General features: G+C 36.9%; 1 protein-coding gene across 2 annotated transcripts in view; it reads left to right on the top strand.

Moving 5' to 3' along the window:
* Nucleotides 1-23,000, top strand: part of LOC150074877 (microtubule-associated serine/threonine-protein kinase 3-like) — a 644,779-nt gene that overhangs the window by 366,452 nt on the left and 255,327 nt on the right. For both annotated transcript variants that reach the window (XM_090389436.1, XM_090389435.1), the window contains one exon: nucleotides 11,350-11,420. In XM_090389436.1, the coding sequence (XP_090245562.1) occupies nucleotides 11,350-11,420 (71 nt within the window). The remainder of the gene's footprint in view (nucleotides 1-11,349; nucleotides 11,421-23,000) is intronic.

The raw sequence follows: 23,000 nt of genomic DNA, 5'->3' as shown, positions 1-23,000 counted from the left end.
GCTGAACTTGGTTTGTGTACTAGACTGACCTAGAATACATTCCACAGGTCATACAAGCAAGAAACTCATGACACACCAGAAATCTTGCAGTTATTTCTGTCTGAGTTTTGCTATCCTAAACAAAGTGCCGAAAGTGGGTCTTCTAACACCAATTATTTAAGTAATTTCAACTTCAAAAATATTATAGAAATTAAATTAATTAAATAGTACAGAGTTTAAATTAATAAAGTATCAAGAAATTAAATTGTTACTGAAGTTAAAAATTAAACTACAAAAGTTGACTAATGACCAAACCAGTTCTTCAATTTCATCAAATTTGTTTATTTTACTCTTTTTTTTAGTGTACTGCAAGCAAGTATACATCCACCTGTTTTTGACCATGATATATAAAGGACAAAATTCCCATAATGGTTTCCTGCATGTTTTCGTGAATTTCTTTCAGCTCTTTAAATGCAGGTACTGAATGACTTTAACTTGATTCTCTCAGCAGTCACCACTTTCACTCACATTCCACACTTCAACGCCCTCTGTAAAGGAGAAGAATATAGCTACAAATCTGATATTATTCTATGAATAAGACACATAAGAAGAGGCACACCACAGATTGACAGTATTGTTTTTCAAAAAAACCTTTGCAATGCAGTAGCCTTTCAGAATAACGGTACCTTCGGGGATTCAAGGTGGCATTATTGCAATATTTCCTTTATCTAAAAAGTTTTATTTTTAATATATTTCATGCAGAGAGATTAAGAATGCAATTAAGAAATAGAAAGATTAAGAAATAGAGAGATTAAGAATGCAATTTTATTAACTGCACATAAAAATCATAAACATGTGACTATCTAATATTATATTCTGCCATTAATACACTCCTGCTTATGCCCCGTTCTATTTTCTTTATTATCTCAAGTTTAATCTACACGGTAGCATAGTGGAATCATCACTGTCCTCCCCACACCGGGTGAAAAAGGCCTGGGTTCAAATCCCATTGATGACACGAGGAACTTTCATGGGCTTTTTTTTCACTCCATAGCTGAGTTAGTCGATCTCAAGTGTAGATAGCATGGTTTGCCCCCAGAAACTGGGGTTTTTTGTCCAGCAAAAGAGGCAAATTGACCAGAGAACACATGTAATTTACAGACACACTGCACATGGATATATGAATTAACTTTCCAGGCCCGTGCAAATGGGGGGTGCTTTGGATTCTTCATGGCAGGGCCCCTGATCGAGGGGGGAGTTCCAATTGAGGGAGCCATTGATCTCAACATAAATAAACGAGGCCCCTTAACTCCTTTTGCATCCAGCCCCCCAAAGTACCTTTGCACGGCCATGGGTGACCCTAATATAATAGTTTGAATTATATCAAGTTCGTCACTAAGCTTTAATGTTCTTCTTTTCTTTTCTATATGAAGTTTATTAACTTTAGGAGCCATAGTGAGGGGTTTTTAATTTAAAATAAATATAAAACTGGTATAATCGGTGATATCAGTATAGAATTCGCTTTCAAAATGCTGAATGTAAACAAGTACAGATAACATAACATGAGTTACACATAACAAAACTGATGGGGTAAGACCTGCAAAAGCCTTCAACTAGGAATAAACACACAATTCCAAGCTTCATAATATCAGCACTATTTGGATCTCATACTACTCCTCAGAAATATTGTGCTGGCCCTGACAAGTTCTCATACACTTCTATCACCAAGTAAAAACTTGTGTATAGTTGAGAAGAAATTTCAGATTTTAGTCTTCAGCCAACAGTTAATATAGGATCGTTATTTTCAACAGGAACCTCACAGGTCCAGTGCCCCCATGCAGGGTTATAAGTTTTTGGAAATGGATACTTTAAATAAATTTAACCAGCTAGCTATGTTCCAGGTGCACAAAATATTCACTTCCACAACATCAGGAAGAAGGTTATTCTAAAAATTATTTACTCTCTGGCTAAAGTCAAAATTACACACATCTGTCTGGCAATCACCTTTGTTAATATAAATTTTTGTTCTCTTATGTTTATCATTGGAGAAAGAGTAAGTATGCAACTAGCATTTAATATATTCAATTCAATTAAAGCCTTAAGGGCTTCGGTCAGGTCTCCTCTGAGTTGCCTGTGATTAATCTTGTTGCTATTCTCTGCACCTATTTCAACAGTTCCTCATCCTTCCTGAAATCATCTTTCTGAATCTGTATGCAGTATTCAAGATGGCTTGCTATTGCCTTATACAGTGGTATAATCACCTCCTTTTCATTGCTGGCAAAATTCTTGTATGTAACTGATAGAAGCCCATGAGCTATTAGCATTAGCAGAGGCATATGATGCAAGAAAGCAAGCTTATTCAGCATCAGCCAAAAAAAACACACCACTCCCATTTCACCCCTCCATTCGTTCGAAATACCTGTCCAGTTGAGCCTTAAATTGTTTAGGCTATCAACTTCAACAACAAATGATGGAAGTCGGTTCCACCAACCAACCACCAGCTGGCCAAAGGCAAATTTCCGCACATCTATCCGACATCCGTCCTTCCTCAATTTGAATTTATGCCCTCTGAGGTGATTATTCTGAGCAAGAGGAAGAATCCCATTGGCATTGAGCATGCTCAAACCATTCAAAGCCTTATATACCTCTATCAGATCACCTCGCCGGTGCCTAGTCTCCAGACTCTGTAATTTGCAAAACTTAAGCCTTTCTTCGTAAGAGCAACCTTTTTTTTTTATCGGCTATCTTGAGTTTGATGCTACCCAAATGTTATGTTATTCCAGAACTGTTTCCCGAATGCAATAAATTTGCTGAAAAATGCATCAACCCATTCATTTTTAAGATCATTTGTCTAATCAGAGAAGCCTTCCATGATCTTGTCACAGAAGGCTTGTTCATACCAGTGTTACCCAAGATGATACAGTTATTAACAACTGTATCCAATTTTGTAACACCTGTACTACTACAAACTTTTCTGTGCTACAAAGGTGGATAACAGTTGTTAATAACTGTATCCACCTTTGTAGCACAGCAAACTTGGATGTGCATACTTTTTATATTGTTGATAAATACAGTAATTCCTTGCCGGCAATGACCTTACCAACTGTGATTTCGAATTTGCCCAATTTATTTTTGTACTCAATATTTTTATTATATGCAATATTTTTACATATGAGGTTAACAATTTCATTTCAAATTAATTGATAATGCTAACGAATTCATAATCCCTGCTATGCATAAGTAGTGAGGTAGTGGGTAGAAGAGTCAGTCAAGCCCTACTACAATATTCAGTGTGTTGTTCTGAATGCTCAGAGGTGGAGGTGTTGTGTTCAGTTTTCAGTGCCCTTTATTCTATTTATTTACTTGCATTGGTACCAGGTTTTGTAGTGTATGCTTTAAATTATATATTGTTGAGACCCTTATTATGGTCTCTAAGCATCCACATAGTGTAATAAGTGACCTTGTAAAAAGAAGCAAAATGTAGTGACTTTAGAACAAAAAATAAATGTGCCGGATAGACTTGCACATGGCGAGAGATAGTGCAACTTCACTAGGACAAGTTTCTAATGTAAATGAGTCTACTATTCGAATGATTAAAAAAATAATGAGGATTCTCGTTAAAAATAATGTGTGCCTCGCGATCACAATTTTGAGAAGACTGAAAAAAACTCTAAGCATATGGATATCAAATGCGAGGTGGCTGTATAACCATTTTGTAAAGGATTCTGAAAGAACAGGGACTGTAAGCACGAAAGATGGACAATTTAATGCCAGTAAAGAATGGTTTGAAAATTTCAAAAAAAAGGTTTAATCTACACAACATAAAACTAGTGGGAGACTCTGCTTCTGCTGATCACAATGCAGCAAATGCTTTTCCTGAACAGTTGAAGAGGGTGATTGAAGAGAAAGGTTATCTACCAGGCCAAGTTTTTAATGATGATGAAACTGAGTTGGTTTAAAAGCAGATGCCATCTAAAACTTTTATTTTAAAAAATTAAAAAACTGCTCCATGATTCAAAGCATCTAAAAATCGTTTGACTCTTCTATTCTGTGTCAATGCACCTGGAGATTTATTTGTCAACTAATGTTTGTATATAGGTCTCTTAACTCTTGCTCACTGAAGGGCAAAAATAAAGATCATCATGCTGCATTTTGGAGGAGTAATTAAAAAGTGTGGGTTATGGCAGTGTTGTTTACAGACTGGTTCAACAATTGTTTTCTTCTTGAAGTAAGGTGATACTTTGCAGAGAAAAATCTTCAATGTAAAGCAATTATTCTTATCAATAATACACCTGGTCACCCTGAATTTCTTCAGTCGGTTCATCCAAACATAGAAATTATGTTTCTTCCTCCAAACATGTCTCTCTTAGTCTATAGACCAAGGTGTTATAGCTACAATAAAGAGCAAATTTGGGTATGAGAAGTTTTCAGAAGAAGACCACGAAAATATTGGAAAATCTGAGCCATGCCGATGAGGAAGGCAGAATTGTGGAAGAAGAAAAGCAAAGTTATTTCAGCCTCAGCAGCCTTAACCAAGGAATGGTTATGACTTATATTCTTGCCACCCATTTTATGGCAATTGATCCTGTACAAGAAAGGAGCTTAAATTTTAAAATAGTTCAGCAGAAATTAAGAAAGAATAAAGCATTGTTAAAAAATAACCATTAGTTTTAAAAGACTTTATGTTAAAGTAAATATATTCTTTACATTACATCTTATGTTTTTTTAAATTTCCCCTAACCCCCTATTTTGTATGACATCCTAGTCTCAACCGCAAACTTACCAGCCAAACTTACTCATGTTATTTTTCAGAAATATAACCCTCAATTGTTGGGGGATTACTGTATTGAAAACAAAATAAATAAGAAACGCAATAATGAAGTTTGCAGAAACCTACTCACAACATTAGTTTATGAAGAGCCTTTGCCATTCATAACCACTTGGTCTCTGTTCCACTTGAAATAGCATTGTAAAAATACAACCTTTACTGAAGTCAATTGCATGATTCCAGAGTTATTATTTTGCATCCTGTTCCTTTGTGACTCCCTGATAATTACTAATCAGATTTGTTTCTGCTTAACAAATGCATGCTGCAGTTGTTTTATAAGGGAGTTCCTGTCAAAAGATCCTGCATTACTTCTTTAACCTTTGACTCCATTTTTTCCCTTGAACAGAAGTCACACTGACAAGCTGTAATTACTCTCTGTGTATAATGTGTTAATGAATGACATGGTTTAATACAGGGGGGGAGATAGACTGGAGTGTGTTGCTAGTACGTTAACAAGGAGCTTGATTGAAACTGTTTTCAGCTAAGAGTGGTTAAAATAGTCTGTTAATAGTTATCAACTTTTTTTGTTTTTAACAAAGGACTTGAATCCTTGAAAATTTAATAATTAGCTCATTCAAGGCTGAACTTCTGAAGCTTCCTTTGGTTTTACAAATGGTTTATTAGACTCAGTTAACAATAAATATTTAGCTTCTAATCCCTAGACATCAATTTGCAAACTGAAGCCTTTCCTGATAAAAGCTCCCTTTTCTCTCTCTCATCTTGTTCTACTCTGTACTTCTTTCAACAGATCTAGTGCTTTCTAAATTGAGGTTCTGGACTTGTATGCAGTATTCAAGATATGGCCTAACTATTGTGTTAAGCAGAGAGATAATCACCTTCCTATTCCTGCTGACAAAATTTCTGTATATCATTGACAAAACCTCATTAGCTGGTCTGCACTTCTCGAACTTCATTCAACACTGCCCAAGTGTGATACCACAACAGCTGGTACATTAATCTGGGATTCCTGCTTCCCTCATGAAATACCTTGCAAAATGTCAATATTAAAATTCAATTGCCATTTCTGAGCCCCTCTGCCTAATTTGTCTTGATCTTGTTGCAGTAGCATACCCTGACCAACCTTCATATCATCTGCAAATTTAGACATTAAGACTGATACGACTTCATCAATATTATTAATTAATATATTAATACGTGCTCTTTTCTGCTTCCTATTGACCTTCCTATGTTAAAGCATTGTGACAACATTTTAACCACCAAATAAATTCTTATTGATGTCTAGATTTTTTAAATTCGCACCATGTTTTAGCACTTTTGGCTGTCTGACTGAGCCCTATACATTCTCTCAGATTTTATTTGACAAAGACAATAATATGTCCCAATTTTTAAATTTCTAGAAACTATAGATCTGTATATACATATATTAATACTTATTAATAGTCATTGTATATCCTTTTGTTTCTTTACCTGTTTTACCTTGGTTTGCTCGTTTTTAACTCCTTGTGCGTTTCAACACAGAAATAACCTATTTGTAGATTACTGCTGTTTTTAATATATTTAAGTATTGGATTTTATTCATCATGGCATTAGTTGCACATGCCCCAAAAAAGACTAAATTCACTCACTCACACCCTCCATTCACTACTTGGCAAAGTTTGTTTGTTTGTTTGTTATTTGGTTTTTAGGAGCATTAGCAACTAAGGCCATATTGCTCCGAGATATGCGGTGGTCATTCTCTGACCTTTCCGCATCCTCCGTATTTGGTGGTGACGGGCTCGAACCCCAGTCTAATCAAGAAGCGTGTGCTATGCACTACTGCTCCTTCCCACCTGGCTACGGAGGTGCCTTGGCAAAGTAGAGAGAGCAAGATTATACAGTACTAGCTGATCCAGTGGACTATCTAACAGCCATCCTGTGTAAACCATTTTAGAGCTGTTCTCTCAAAATGTAAGAAAGATTGGATCTCATCATGATGCCTATCATAACCTCAAAGACATCAGTTATACTGCAAGATAGAAGAGATGGGTTTACCAGAACTTTGCTGGAAACTAAACATGGATTTCTCTACTTCAAGCCTTCAATAAGCAAAGTGGTTAAATATTGAACTGTTGAGGAGAGTCGTCTAGCACCTAATATTTCCTGGTGACACAGATGCCTAGTATTCTTCTGTTTGGTGTGGGTGCCACATATCAACCCCTGCCATTGGTTCCCGCCTAGTTAGTAACCTCCAATACACCAAGTACAGTGTTTCAGGACTTGCACACAGGGGTTATACCCAGGGTTACTTGCATTCCCATCATGATGGTGTGAGTAGAGGTTGTTTTGGTTATCACAGAATGACTGGACTTCAAAGAAAAAATTGGTCTCTTTGACTTGCAGTTGTCACTTAAATATCAATCCTATCAGAATTTTAGATTCTCATGTAGTAAACCCTTGCTTGTTTTAGAATGTCTGTGACAAGCCACAAAAACCAACTGTAAACTTTAAAGACCAACCAAAATCCGTAATGACCAACCAGAGAGAGAGAGAGAATGCAACATGAGCATCATTATAAAGCATGGAAATGTATATATTAATCGTGGCAAGCATATGAGCTTATGTAGCATCAGCCAAAAAAAAAAAATTGACACAACCATTCCCTCTAAATGTTTGTCCAGTTCCTCCTTAAATTTATTTAACCTATCAACTTCCACAAAGACAGATGGAAGTTTGTTCCAGCAATTAACCACCCGTTGGCTAAAGGCAAATTTCTTCACATCTATATTACAGCTGTCTCTCCTCAATTTCAATTTATGCCCCCTTATGTTCGTAATCTGAACAAGTGGAAGAATCCCATCAGAATTCAGCATGCTCAACCCATTCAAGGCCTCATACACCTCAATCAGATCACCATGCTGGTGCCTAGTCTCCAGCCGCTGCAATTTGCAGAACTTAAACCTCTCTTGGTAAGAGGATCCCTTCATTCCCCTCACCAATCTTGTTGCCCTTCTCTGTACACACTCAAGCAAATCTACATCCTCATAAAATGAGGCCTCCAGTCCTGTATGCAGTGCTCAAGGCGTGGCCTGACCATTGCCTTATACAGAGGGATAATCACCTCCTTTTCCCTGCTAGCAAAATTCCTGTTTATCATTGACAAAACCCCATGACCTGCTCTGGCAGCCTGTCTGCATTGCTCAGAAAACTTCATATCTGACTGCACAATTACTCTCGGGTCTTTTTCGTTTTCTACCACCCTAAGTGTACTACAGTTGATACATTCCTCTGGGGTTACTTCTACCCATATGCAGTACTTTACATTTGTCAATGTTAAACTTCAGTTGCCACTTCTCAGCCCATCTTCCCAAATTTTCTATATCCTGTTGCAGTAGCACACTGCCATTATTGTCATTAACAACCCTTCCAACCTTTGTATCATCTGCAAACTTCAACACTATGCCTGATATACCTTCATCAATATCATTGATAAATATACAAAACAACAGTGGACCAAAACCGAACCCCAATGGGCGCAGCTCTTTGTGTACTAATAGCATTAGTCCACAAAGATTGTAGCAACTTAGCCTTAATACCATTCTGCTCCAATTTGTACAGCAGTCTTCCATGCGCAACAGTGTCAAAAGCTTTCATGAAATCCAAGTATATGGTATCAAAATTATTTTTTGCACAGTTCCTTTGTAACCACAACATAATATCCAAACAAATTTGTCAGACAAGACTTTCCCTTAAGGCGCCTCCGTAGCCAGGTGGGAAGGAGCAGCAGTGCGCAGCACACGCTTCTTGATTAGACCGGGGTTCGAGCCCGTCACCACCAAATATGGAGGATGCGGAAAGGTCAAGGAATGACCACTGCATATCCCGGAGCAATATGGCCTTAGTTGCTAATGCTCCTAAAAACCAACAAAACAAACAAACAAATTTTCCCTTAACAAACCCATGCTGTGTCTGAATTATTGCTGCAGTCTTGTCTAGATGATCCTGCAATGCATCTTTAACCAGTGACTCCATTATGTTACCCGGAACAGAAGTTAAACTAACTGGTCTATAATTACTCATGTCACCCTTCAATCCCCCCTTTGTGAATTGGGGATACATTTGCACATCTCCAGGCCATGTGGACCTCCCCTGAGTCCAAGGATGCTCTCATAATTATGGCTAAGGGTTTGCTTACTTCCTTTGCTGTCTCCTTTAATATAACTGGATAGATCCTATCCACCCCAGGTGGCTTTCTTATGTTTAAATTCAGCAAGTTCTCCTCCACTTTGCTCTCAGTTATTACAAAATCATTAAGCACCCTGCTACAATTTGATGACCTTCTGGCATTCTCAATCCTTAATAACTCCTCATGTGTGAATGTAGATGCAAAATACTCATTCAGTTTGTTTGCTATCTGAGCAGGGTCATCAACGGTCGAACCATCGATATCAAGTGGACCAATCAGATTCATCCCCTTCCTTTTGGAGTTTATATAAGGAAAGAAATCCTTGCTGCTTTTCTTAGCATCCTTTGCCAAAGATTTCTCGCAATCTGCCTTCATCTGCTTAACCTCCTTTGTGACTTAATTACAGACTAGCTTATATCTGCCATATTCTTCTGTGTTGCCTCATGAGTTATATGCCTACTGTGCATATGCAATTAGAAACCAGAGAACTATAACTATACAACTATACACTATTATAACATTATATGAGCTTTATTGGCTTTCATTTTATAAAATAATTGATTTTAAAACTTTAAAATTAAGTTTTAAGATGATTTTAAAGCATTCTGGATCTTCTGATTTAAACATTTAAAAAATATTCTTGTTTTTTTTACCCTTGCAGTTTCACATCTCCATACCACTTCATGAGTTGATTCCTTGGGGAATCAACCCATGAAATTTGGCAGAATGCTTCTAAGATACCTGAATATATTTCAGGTAGAAATGCAATAAAAGATTCCTTAATACTTTTGTGTATGCTTATATATTTTTCTGTAATATAATGCATTTAAATTATTTATGCTAAAACTGAATGAATTTAACTAGTCAAGCATTACACTGTTTTTTGTATAACATTAGAATATGCCAACAAACTTAATACCTTTCACCACTGACAATATTTCATAAAACCCATGCTGCTCATCTTCTAGAAATAAACTGTTTTGACATAAAATTTAATTATGGGTATACACTTTTGTAAATTAATATATATATATATATATATATATATATATATATATATATATATATAGTAGTAATATTATATTGTCTAGAAGCAAACAGAGCAGTTGAGAGAAAAATAGAGAAATTTTATGAAAGGGATCATATGTCAAATGCTCCAAAACGCACAGGGCAGCAGTGAAAGAAGCAAAAGTATATAAAAAATGTGTAGTTTGTAACATAAGTATAGGGTCTGAAAAGATGGAAAAGAGAAGTACACAGAGTGCCTGAACTAAAAGAGGTTTAAAGGAAAGTAGGAAAGGAAGTAAAGTAGCAGTGAAAAAGTGAAAGAATTTTAAAACCTAGTACAATAATGAAATGGATCTATGGAAGAAAACAATATACGAAAAATTACAAATTAGCAAATAAATAATAAAGAGATATCACTGTATTCAGATATGGGAGGGCAATTTTTGGAAAGAAGGTCGAATATAGGGATGGCAAATATGCAGAATCTGAGTACAGTAAAAGAAAAAATTATACTTGGCCAGGCACTGCTTTTCCAAACTTGTCCGTAGTACAAGAAAAGGGAAAAAGCAAATATGCGGCCCCTATCTTAATACTATCAGACAAGGTAGTCCCTACGCAGTGTAAAAAATTAAGTAAATAAAGTAAGAGAAAGTAAAATAATACAAATATACAAAGGTGTGTACCATGCAGTAAAGGGAAAAAACAGTAATTTTATTAAAAAAATGTAGCCAAGCAAATGGTATAAGGAAGGGTAAAAATTGTTAGGGAAGGGGAGAAAAAGTAGTTAAAAGAAGGCGAAAGTAGTGATTAGATGAAGGATAGTCAGAGCGTTCCTATCACCCTCGTATTATTATAGACATTTGGAAACGCAGTGCCTGATACATGGTCAGGAGTAGTCCCCTGATGAAATGCCTGACCATGTTTTTTCTTTTACTATACTCAGATTCTGAATATTTGCCGTCCCTATATTTGACCTTCTTTCCAAAAAGTATTATAATACGAGGGTGATACGAATGCTCCGACTGTCCTTTCAGACTCTATACTTATGTTGCAAACTACACATTTTTTATGTATATATATATATATATATATATATATATACCTCAATACATTTAATCTCAAAGCCTTAATTGAAATAAACTTGCTATCTGGATTAGTGAGATGGTTTGTTCATATTTCATTAAAAAAAAATGCTTCATAAGGACAGTACTTGGCCTGCTAAAAAAAAAAAAAAAAAAAAAAAGTGCTCTTAAAATTTGGATACCAGCTAACCTAAATTCTACGATTTACTTGGTTTCACTCTGTCACATTATTAATATTCCAATTATAGTAAAAAAAGGTGTTAGTAATTTCTTTTCACTTTCTCACTCCTGTACTTACCCAGTTTATAGTTGAACTTTTTGATTTTTAGTTTGCTAATTACATCTATGGGGCACATTAAGTTAACAGATTTTGGACTCTCAAAAGTTGGACTGATGAACTGTAAGTATTCTTTCAGTTGTTTTTTTTTTTTTAATTAATTGTATAGATATTTATTTAAAATACTTCAAATTGTCTTTAAATGAGATTTTTTTTTTTTTTTGTGTGTGTGTTATCTATAAAAATATGCTATTCAAACATTTTATAAATAATTTTACAAATCATTTACCAGGTCCTTATTCATATGCATAATGAGTCAGAACAAGGATTACAAATTTGCCTTTCTCAAACTGCTGGCATCATATCACAGGCTGCATCTCCAATCAGCTATAAATTTTCACAGCCAAAGATTTTAACATTAAGAAATTTAGCCAGGTGGCTTTAAACTAGGTAAAAGGATGAATGGGTGGCAGTGTATTGATGTAGTATTTACTTAAAGACATGATATGACTACTGTCAAAGGTAAAAGGGAGGACTTTTGCTATTGTAATGGTAACCATAGTGGCCTCAGACAGTTTTTAAATTCTATGCAGTGGGACCAACTGATGATGATACCAGCAGCAAATCCTGAATGGGAAGGATTCAGGGAAATAATTATAGATATTATAGATGCTACTAGGCTATTCATGCCAACTAAGAAATACTGTTAAAGGCTCAGATCTAAATGATTGTCATATAAGCTGATGAGACTTATGGCAGAATAAAAATGCATGGGATTCATATAAATTATCAGCTGATGTAGACGCCTATAGAGATATAAAGTAGTCTGCAATCAGTTACAAAGGAAGTTAGGAAAGCTACGGCAGGTTAGAGAAGTTTCTGCCAAAGAATGCAAAGAAAAGGAGCAAAAAAAAGAAAGAAAAAAAAAAGACTATTTATATTAACAGTAGAAGAAAGGGGTTTATCATATTGGTCTACTTGATGTCAGTGGTTTAACTGTTGATGAACCTTCTCAGGTTGCTGATAAACTGAATAGGTATTTTCATCTACATTCACACAAGGAATTCTTTGGAGAAGGGATGGTAAAAGTTTTTCAAAATCTAACAGAGCTAAATGATTTTGTAATAACTGAGAGGTAAGTGGAACAGAATTTGTTGAAGCTCAAGATGAAACAAATGAGGATCTGAGACACTTCATCACCAGAGAGATGGCAGTGGCATTTCATGAAATTGCATCGGCAATGGCAAGGTTTGAGAAGATGGATCCTGACAGCGAACAATTTTTAAAAGTTAACAGAGAGATGAATGATATACTTGCTTGCTACAAAGAAATCTACGATGAAAAGAAAAAAGCCACCGTCCAGTCATCCATTAATACAGTAAACCCTCGATTTACCGGACTAATAGGGGAGAAGGCATGTGCATTAATGCCGATAGTCTGTTAAATCGAATGTAATCTTGGCGGGGCATATTTTATTGTTCTTAATGTAAAAAAAAAAAAGCTTTAATACAATAAACAGTACTATACAATATAAAATTATTAAATTATAATAAATAATATTTAATATGTACTCACCATTTTGACAGTGTAGTTGTAGAGTATTTTGCTGTGGTAGTACAGTAGTCATTATTCAGATACGGAATGATGACTGAGAAACAGTTACAGCCTCATTACAAGAGTGTGCCAAAGGTCATTTGCCTCAAATCCTTCAAAATCCAAATCTGGTTCAATATTGTACAACTTCTTCCAACCATTTGCCAAAGTCGTAGTCTTCATCTCCTTCCAAGCAGCTGCAAAGTTAGAGTGCAGACTTAATGTTGTAGGCTCGTAGATTCTGAAGTGTCCTGGCTCCTCTTGTGTCTTCTTCCGCATCTTCTTCATCCTCCAACACAACCATTACTTCTTCCAAAACGTTCTTCTTATACAGCCTCTTGCTGGCTGTAGTTATTCCCTGGTCCATTGACGGAATAACTGAAGTTGTGTTAGGAGGCAAAAAAGACATTTAATTCTGCCATCCTTACTAACTAACTTCTCAGCATTAGAATGAGCAGTGGCATTGTCAAGAAGCAATAATGCCTTTACATTATTGGGGGAAATTTTCAGAACATCTGTATGGAAGTGCCTCACATCAGGGACTAATTGGTTGAAGAACCAGTCAGAAAAAATCTCTGAAGTAAACCATGCATTCTTTGTAGATAACAGGCAACTGATTCATAATGTCTTTAAGAATGTGTGGTTTCTTTGATTTCCCTACCACCATGGGCTTCAGGCAATGCAAGCCATTGCACAAAGTAAGGCAGAAATTTTCTCCTTACTGTGTTCATGTTTGTAGACCAGCGTATTTTCAGGAACAGCATGATAGAACAGGCCAGTTTCATCGGTAATGTAAACCTGTGATAAATAAGGCCCTCAGATTTAATAAGTTCATTTGTAAATTTTCTAAATGGCTCAACTTGCAAAGTGTCTGCACTTAAATATTCACCACAGGTTTTCTTGTTCACAATGCCATACCTTTTTCTAAAATGCCACTGCCACCCATCACTTGCCTTAACATTAAGTTCCATATGTTTTCCAAGAGGTTTCACATGCAGATTTCAACTCAAAACTTCGTACATTAACACCACTAGATCTCTTTTGAACATACCACTTATACACAGCTTCTTCTAAGTTTTTATCTTGCACAACTTTCATGTGTTTTCTACTCCCCTCTGTAGAACCACATTTAGAGCTATCAACACTGTATTTAAAAAAAAAAAAATGTTGCAATTCGGCCTTTGATTTACAGATATCAGAAACAGTTTTTTTTTTTAACACCATAAATTTCACAAACATGTGCTACTGAGACACCTTGTTCTAATTTCTCAATTAGCTCTAATTTCTGTGCCACATTTAAGTTCACATGCTTTCTTTTAACTCCTCTATCACTTGATGCCATTTTAAATTGTAAGGATTGCAAAATTATTTAATAAATAAAGTCACAATTCAGAAATCACAGAAAACACTCTGTATACAAACTGACCGCACAATAGCTTGAGGCAGACTGGGACTGAAACAAAGTGAGTCGGTAGACCTGCACTTCCCAAGTCACGTTCAGCTCACAAGTCACCACCTGCTCTTATCTGTAATCTGGGAAAACAGCTATTTGAACACATTTTCAGAAAAAATAAAAAACAATTTCCTGAATTTGATTATAAAAATAAAAGTACATAATTATCAAAACAATAATGGAAATAGGTAATTATTATTAATTTTTAATTAATAATAACACTGAAGTTTTGTATAACTTAAAAAAAAATAATATGGTCGAGATTAATATGTACATTACTGTATTATTATTTGTTCGGTCTGATAAATCCGAAATCCATTATACGGGGTCCGATAAACTGTATGTTTTTTCGTAAGGTTGAGCAGCCGACCCCTTATAAGCTTATCAGCTGAAGACATCAATTCTGCCAACGATGCTTGAGAGATAAAACTTACTGACGTTATGCCTGTCTCCTCTTTTTTTGTAATTTTATAATTTTTAAATTTTTTTAATTTGCACCCTTTTGTAATTTTTCCTGCACATGAGAAAAAAAAAATTGAATAAATACAATAAATAATTCAAATTACATGTTTGTTGAACATTTATTTTTTGATTCAATCAATTCAGTGAGCACAGTTGCGAATGCTGCACAAGCATGGAGGAAATTACGACTTAATGTTCGACGGAACACTAAGTCGTAATTACCGAGGAGTTCCTGTATATGGTATCTGAATTATTTTTTTTTTGCATCCAGTTCCTTTGTAACTACATCATAATATCCAGTCGTATTTGTCAGACAAGACTTTCCCTTGATAAACCCGGTCTTGTCTAGATGATCCTAGACTGATTACTGCAGTCTTGTCTAGGTGATCCTGCAATGCTTCTTTAACCAGTGACTCCATTATTTTCTCTGGAACAGAAGTTATACTAACAGGTCTGTAATTACTCGTGCCACCCTATGATCCCCTGTTGTTGTTGTTGTTTTAGAGCTATTGGTGTAAGAGCAGCTTAGGCTATAATGCTCCTAGCCTGGATTCCCCCTTTGTGAATTGAGGATGTATTTGCATATCTCCAATCCGTGGGGGACTTCCCCTGTGTCCAAGGATGCTCTCATAATTATGGCTAAGGATTTGCTTACTTTGCTTATGCAAAGTGACAAAAGATTGTCCCCAAGGATCAGTGCTTGGTCCATACTTCTGGGCTACTGTACTGGATGAATTTCTCAACCAGGATCTCGGTACTATTGATGAGCTGCCTTTGTAGATGACCTTCTCGTTCTGGTCAAGGGTAACACCAGAGCAGTACTAGAAAAACAAGCCAACCTTTCCCTAAGAGAATTGTGACGTTGGGGCAGCTTCAAAAATTAACCATCTCATCACAAAAAACTAAAGCCATCTTTCCAAAGGTACTCTGAGGAGTTCTCCATTCATCAGAATTAATACCAGTTGGTCTTTGCCACCTCCTTTGATAGATCCCATCTACCCCAGGTGCCTTTCTTATGTTTAACTTCAACAATTTCTCTTCCACTTTGCTCTCAGTTATTACAAAATCATTAAGCTCTCTGTTACAGTTTAATAAGCTTCTGTCCTCCACTTTCCTACAAAATTCTTCACGTGTGAATGTAGATGTAAAATACTCATTCAGTTTGTCATCTATCTGAGTAGGATCATCAACAGTCAAATCATCGATATCAAGTGGACCAATCTGATTCATTCCCTTCCTTGTAGAGTTTATATAAGTAAAGAAGTCCTTGCTGTTTTCTTAGCATCGTTTGTCCTTTGTTTATTCAACTCATTGTAGATATTCAGGAGGTACATTGCCAAAATATTGTTTGCTAATGTGGTACTGCTACAGATAACAATAGGGTATTATGGTAATATATGGTACGTGTACCGTACTACTCTTCTAAAATCTGAAAAATTCCAAAATACATCTGGTGCCAAGGGTTTAGAATAAAGGATTGCAGATTTGTATTATTATTGGTAGTAGTAGAAAATGGTATAAGAAAGCAAGTTTATGCAGCATCAGTTAAAAAAAAAAAAAAAAAGGAAAAAAAGAGCCAACCCTTACAATCATTTCACCAGTCCATCCTCTTTAATAGTTTATCTAGTTCTTCCTTGAGTTTATTCAAACTACCAGTCTCCACTACACAGATTAAAGTTTGTTCCAACAATTAACACTCTCTCACTGACAGTAAATTACCGCATATCTGACCTTCAAACATCCTTCCTCACTTTGAATTTATGCCCTCTAATGTGTGTGGTCTGAGGAATAAAAATTATTCCCTTAGCTTTGATCTTACTCAATTCATTCAAGACCTTAAACACCTCAATCAGATCTCCTTGTTCAGAACTCAGTCCAGCAGTTCCACATCCTTCCTAAAATGAGGCCTCCGGACCTGTATGCAATATTCGAGATGTGGCCTGACCATTGACTTACACAATGGGATGATAACCTCCTTATCCCATTGTATAAGGCTAAGCAAAATTCCTGTATATCATGAACAAAACCCAATGAGCTGTCCTATCTGCACTGCTCAGAGAACTTCATAGCCAACTGCACAATTACCCCAGGTCTTTTTCATTTTCCACAACCCCGAGTGTAGTACCACACAGTTGTATATTACTCTGAGATTACTGTTACCTATATGCAGTACTTTCCATTTATTGATGTACTGTAATTTCCATTTTTCAGCCCATTTGCTTAACTTTTCTAGATCCTCTGGCAACAGAGGATCTAGAAAAGGTCATTACTCTCATTAGCCACCCTGCCAACCTTTGTATCATCTGCAAACTTGGAAATAAAGTCTGATATTCTTTCATCAATATCTTTGATAAATATAGAAAACAACGAGCCCAACACCGAACCCTGGGGAATCCACTTATAACATTAGTCCATGACAAGCAGTGTCCACTGATTACTACTCTGTCTTCTCTCACTCAACCATCCCTTTATCCATATACCTGCAAATTGCGCTTAATGCCACACTGCTCCATTTTATCCAGCAGTCTTTTACATACAACAGCATCAAAAGCTTTCCTGAAATCAAAGTATATGATATCAAAATTATTTTTTGCATCCAGTTCCTTTCTGACATTATAGTAACAGATCAAATTGGTCAAACAAGATTTCCCATTAACAAACCCCATTCTGTGTTTGAAGTATAATTGCAGCCTTGTATAGATAAACCTGCATTACTTCTTTTCCCAATGACTTCATTATTTTCCGTGGAACAGAAGTTAAACTAACCAGTCTGTAATTACTTGTGTCATCATTTGATCCCCCTTTGTCAATTGGAGATACACATCTCCAGTCGAGGACCTCCCCTGAATCAAAGGCTGCTCTCATAATTATGGCTAAGAGTTTGCTTTGTTCCTTTGCTGCCTCCCTTAATATAACTGGATAGATCCCATCCACCACAGGTGCCTTTCTTATGTTTAGCTCCAACAATTTCTAGTCCACATTCCTCTCAGTTATTACAAAATCACTTATCTTCCTTGTATAGTTTGATAAACTTCTGGCATACCCTTTATTAAAGAATTACTCGTGTAAATGTAGATGCAAAATACTCATTAGTTTGTCGGCTATCTGAGCAGCAGCATCAATATTGAGTGGACCAATTTGATTCATCCCTGCAGTAGCCTTGGCTGCCGCAGGGATGAATCAAATGAGCTCTCCAGACAGTAGAAGATATTTTGGGGATGGGGGGGAGTTAAAGTGGGAGAATGAAGGGGGGGCAGAGGCAGACCTCCCAGGACTGGATGTCCATCATGACCTCTGGGTGGGAGTTGCCAGTGGCATTAATCACCATATGATGGCATTAACCACCAGAGAGCTGCCGAAATAAATAAGTATTTTCCTCTACATTCACACATAAGTTATTCAAGGAGCAGAGGGCCAGATGTTTATCAAATTCTAACAAGGAGTTAAATTATTTTGTAATAACTGAGGGCAAAGTGTAAGAGAAATTGTAAAGTTAAACATAAGAAAGGCACCTGTGGTAGATGTAATCTATCCAGTTATGTTAAAAGAGGTGGCAAAGGAAGTAAGCAAACCCTTAGCCATAATTATGAAAGCATCCTTGGACTCAGGGGAAGTCCCCACAGACTGGGGGTGTGCAAATGTATGTCCAATTCACATAGGGGATCAAAGGGTGACAGGAGTAATCACAGACCTGTTCGTTTAACTTCTCTTCCAGGGAAATTAATGGAGGCACTGGTTAAAGAAGCACTGCAGGATCATTTAGCATTTCGCATTAGTTGAGGCATATGATGCAAGAAAGCAAGCTTATAGAGCATCAGCTAAAAAAAAAAAAAAACCTTCCCATTTCACCCATCCGGTCACTCCAGATGTTTGTATAGTTCAGTCTTAAATTTATTTAAGCTATCAACTTCCTCATATCTATTCTACAACTGTGTTTCCTCAGTTTGAATCTCTGCCCCGTCAAGTTTTTAATCTCAGCAAGTGGATGTATCCCATCAGCATTGAGCCTGCTCAAACCATTCAAGGCCTTGTACACCTCAGTCAGATCACCTTTCAGGTTCCTGGTCTCCAGATGTTGCAACTGACAGAATTTAAACCCCTCCTGGTAAGAAAACACCTTTGTTCCTCTCACCAATCTTATTGCCCTTCTACTCCTTCTAGAAACTCTACATCCTTCCCGGGTGCCAAGCATTATAGTGATCAAGCAATTTTCCGAGTGATTCCTAGAGCATTTACTTACTCCAAACCACAGTTCTTTAGTTTAAAAGTTTTTTTACACTTTATTTAATAAATAATTTAGTCTTACAAATTGTAATCTAGTTTCAGAAGGGAAAATCACCTTTCTTTTTTCCTTTAAACAAACACTAACTTACGTAATGCTTAGTCACTCTAGTGGCACTGCTCCTGCCTCCCCATGGCAGGGCCGGTAACCTGGGAGAAGAAATCCACTTTCCCAGAGCTGAAAGGAGCAAAGATGGATAACATTATGTTTCCACCTTTAGAGCCATCATGCTCAAGAATAGAGAGAAATCACACAGATAATGACTTTTCAACCTGAAGAGGTTGAAAACAAACAAGTGGAGGAGATACTAGCTTTCCTTATATTACATTCACTACCAGACCAGCCTATGAGTAAATTATCACCATTCCTTGTGCAAAAGTGCATTGAGACTGCAGCAGGTTCACCTAAAACAGTTAGGCGCCTCCACTCTGGTGATCTTTTGGTTGAGACTACCCAACCTCAACTTCTGTGAAGCTATTAAAGCTCACAACTGCAGGACAATCAATAAAAGTTACTCCTCATGCCACCCTAAACTTCTCTAAGTAATAACAGAATGGGATTTATTAACTGTGTCAGAGGAGGAAATTGTCATAGAGCTTCATGAACAAAGGGTCATCCATGCAAGGAGAATTATGACTTGAAAAAATGGTAATCTTGTTCCAACAAGGAGCATAATTCTCACTTTTAACACTCCTAGCTTACCAACATCTGTGAAGCAGTCTATCTGCATTGCCATGTCTGACCATACATCCCAAATCCCATCAGGTGCTACAAATGCCAAAAGTACAGACACTCCCAGACTACATGTCGAGGTGAGGCGATATGCCCCAACTGTGGGTCAAAAGAGTGCAATCATAACCAATCTAATTGCACCATTACCACTCCGCATTGCCCAAAGTAACCACCCAGCTTTCTCAAAAATATGTGAACTATGGAAGCAAGGGAAAAAAATTCAAAAATATAAAGTAGAAAAACAGTGACATACCCAGAGGCGAGAAGACAAATAATGAAAACAAAGACCAAGCACACGTATGCTACAGCCACCCAACATTTCCAGTCAGTGGAGATTCAAACTGATGTATCAGTTCCTCCAAATTTGTCTATTGCTAATTGGGCCTATTCATTACTCTCTAATCCAAAAGTCTCTTTTGCAACAAACAACAGAACAAGCTAGTAATACTCCAATTACCATACCAACCAGTTTCCTCAACATTAAAACCAAAAGTGACAGAAACTACGAAACTGCAATCATCACTCTCCACTGGAATGGACATTGATCAACAGCATGATTCAGACAATGGCATATTAGAACTACATGCAACCGATGAGATGGATGTGACCTGTCCCATTTTCCCTAAGAAAGACAAAACAAAAATAGATCAATACAAGCAAGCTGCAACTAAAAAACTGTCATATCCGAAAACAACCCATAAAACCAAAAGGTTCCTTCAATGGAATTGTAGAGGCTTTCGTAATACAAAAGATGATTTTCAGGATCTTATCGATCAGTACGAACCAGCTGGCATAGCCTTACAAGAAACTCTTTTAAATTCGCAAGTGTCCCCTACCCTGAAAAATTATACTAGCTTCAGACATGATAGGAGTATTGACACACCAGCTCATGGAGATTATTGGTGATTATTGTGCCTTACTTAGGGTGGCGATTATTCTGCTTACTTGGGGTGGCGATTATTGTCAGAAACAACATTCCATCCAAATATATTTCTCTTCAGACACATTTTGAAGTAGTGGCAGTACACATCGTAATGAGTATTTACTCTTACAATAAGTTTCTATATATCTCCCTCTTAAATTATACCTCTCCTCAAATGAATTAGAAAACCTAATAGATCAGCTGCCAACTCTGTTCTGCTTACTTGGGGATTCAATGCTCATCATCCGCTATGGGATCTCCATTAGTTGACAAAAGGGGTGAAATAATAGAATCCCTGTTTGATTCTCATAACCTTACCCTGTTAAGCACTGGCAAACCCACCTCATCCATTCTTCTACTGGATCCATGACTGCAATTGACCTATCAATTTGTTCTCCCTCCATATATGCCAATATGGAGTAAAGTTCTTGATTACCCACTAAATAGTGATCATCTACCAATACTTTGCAAGATTCAAACACAAGTAAACTTATCCCCATTTCAGCGACCCACTTGGAAATTCCTATAACCTTACCCTGTTAAACACTGGCAAACCCATCCATTCTTCTACTAGATCCATGACTGCAATTGACCTATCAATTTGTTCTCCTTCCATATATGCCAATATGGAGTGTAAAATTCTTGATTACCCACTAAATAGTGATCATCTACCAATTCTTTGTGAGATTCAAACACAAGTAAACTTATCCCCATTGCAGTGACCCACTTGGAAATTCCATAGCGCAATCCAGAACGAATATGCCTCCCAAATTCAGTTTGATGATGATATAGTAAAGTCCCAGCCAATAGATATTGTCACCAATCATATAAAAAAACAGATATTACAAGCTGCAAATTCTACAATACCTAAATCTTTGCCTGGGAAACGCAAACACAGCAATTATTGGTGGAATCAGGAATGCACATATGCTAAACAGACAAAAAATAGAGCCTGGAATCGTTTTGAAAAAAAAAAAAAAAAGTGCAGCCATTATCAACCCACTGCAGGATGGAAGCCTCCTCAACAATTCATGTTGAGGGAAATGGACCATAATCTGCCACGCTGGTCCAGTGCGGGTTGGCAGATCGACCGTATTCAGCAGTCAGGGGCTTGAACCCCGGTCTACTCAAAGAGCGTGTGCTACTGCACTCCCGCTCCTGCCCACTCGGCTACGGAGGAATCGTTTTGAAAATTCCCCATAACTGCTAATCTCATTACCTTTAAAAGACTCAAGGCCAAGTTCCAACAAATAAGAAGAAAAGCAAAGAAAGATGCCTGGATAAGTTTTACTGCCATGATTAACAAAGGCACAAATCTGGAAGAAAATTCAAGCACTTAATGATAAATATGTGCAGTTCCCAGCTCCAATTCTAAACTGGAAAGGGCAGGAATTTCCACACCAACAGAAATAGCAAATGCATTAGCTGAATCAATTGCCAGTATTTCAGCAGTGTCCACATACAGCCAAACCTTTCAAAAAATTAAGGAATCTGCATAACAACGTAAAACGAAATTCTCCACTCTGGCATCACACCCGTACAATCAGCCATTCACTTTAACGGAACTTTTAGAGTCTCTGAACAAAACATCCAATACCACTGCTGGTCCGGATGGAGTATGCTATATAATGTTAAAAAAATTAAATAACAAAACAACAAATTCCCTGTTGGATTTCTACAACAGAATATTTTTACAAAATGCTTATCCATACACTTGGTGCCACTCAATTGTACTAGCATTTCCAAAGCCAGGGAAGAATCATACCCAGCCACATAATTACAGGCCAATTTCACTGACTAGCTATTTAGGCAAAGTCTTAGAAAAAATGGTTCACAAGAGGCTAACGTGGTTTCTGAAAACTAATAATCTGCTGAAACGAAACCAGTGTGGGTTTCGGAAGAATCGCTCAACCTTAGATGTGATGATCAAAGCAGAAGCAAACATCCGCAATGCTTTTGTAAGGAGACAACATCTGGTAATGGTCAATCTCGATATTGAGAAAGCGTTCGATACCACTTGGTGATGTGGAGTCCTCCAGGACCTTTGTTCTTTTGGTTTGAGGGGACAGTTAACCCAATGTATACAAAACTTCCTTTACCACAGAACATTTCAAGTCAGATATATGAACAGTTTATCTAAATCATTTGAACAAGAAGAGGGTGTACTGCAGGGATCCATCCTAAGTGCATCATTATTCACTACAAGAATTACAAATATGACACAAGACATACCAAAAACGGTAGAATCATACGTGTGCT

Source organism: Mastigoproctus giganteus, unplaced genomic scaffold, assembly GCF_048544385.1.
Source record: "Mastigoproctus giganteus isolate SK-2022 unplaced genomic scaffold, ASM4854438v1 scaffold_18, whole genome shotgun sequence".
Taxonomy (NCBI): Eukaryota; Metazoa; Arthropoda; class Arachnida; order Uropygi; family Thelyphonidae; genus Mastigoproctus; species Mastigoproctus giganteus.
The sequence above is the reverse complement of the archived record's forward strand: the minus strand, read 5'-3'. Positions and strand labels throughout refer to the sequence as shown.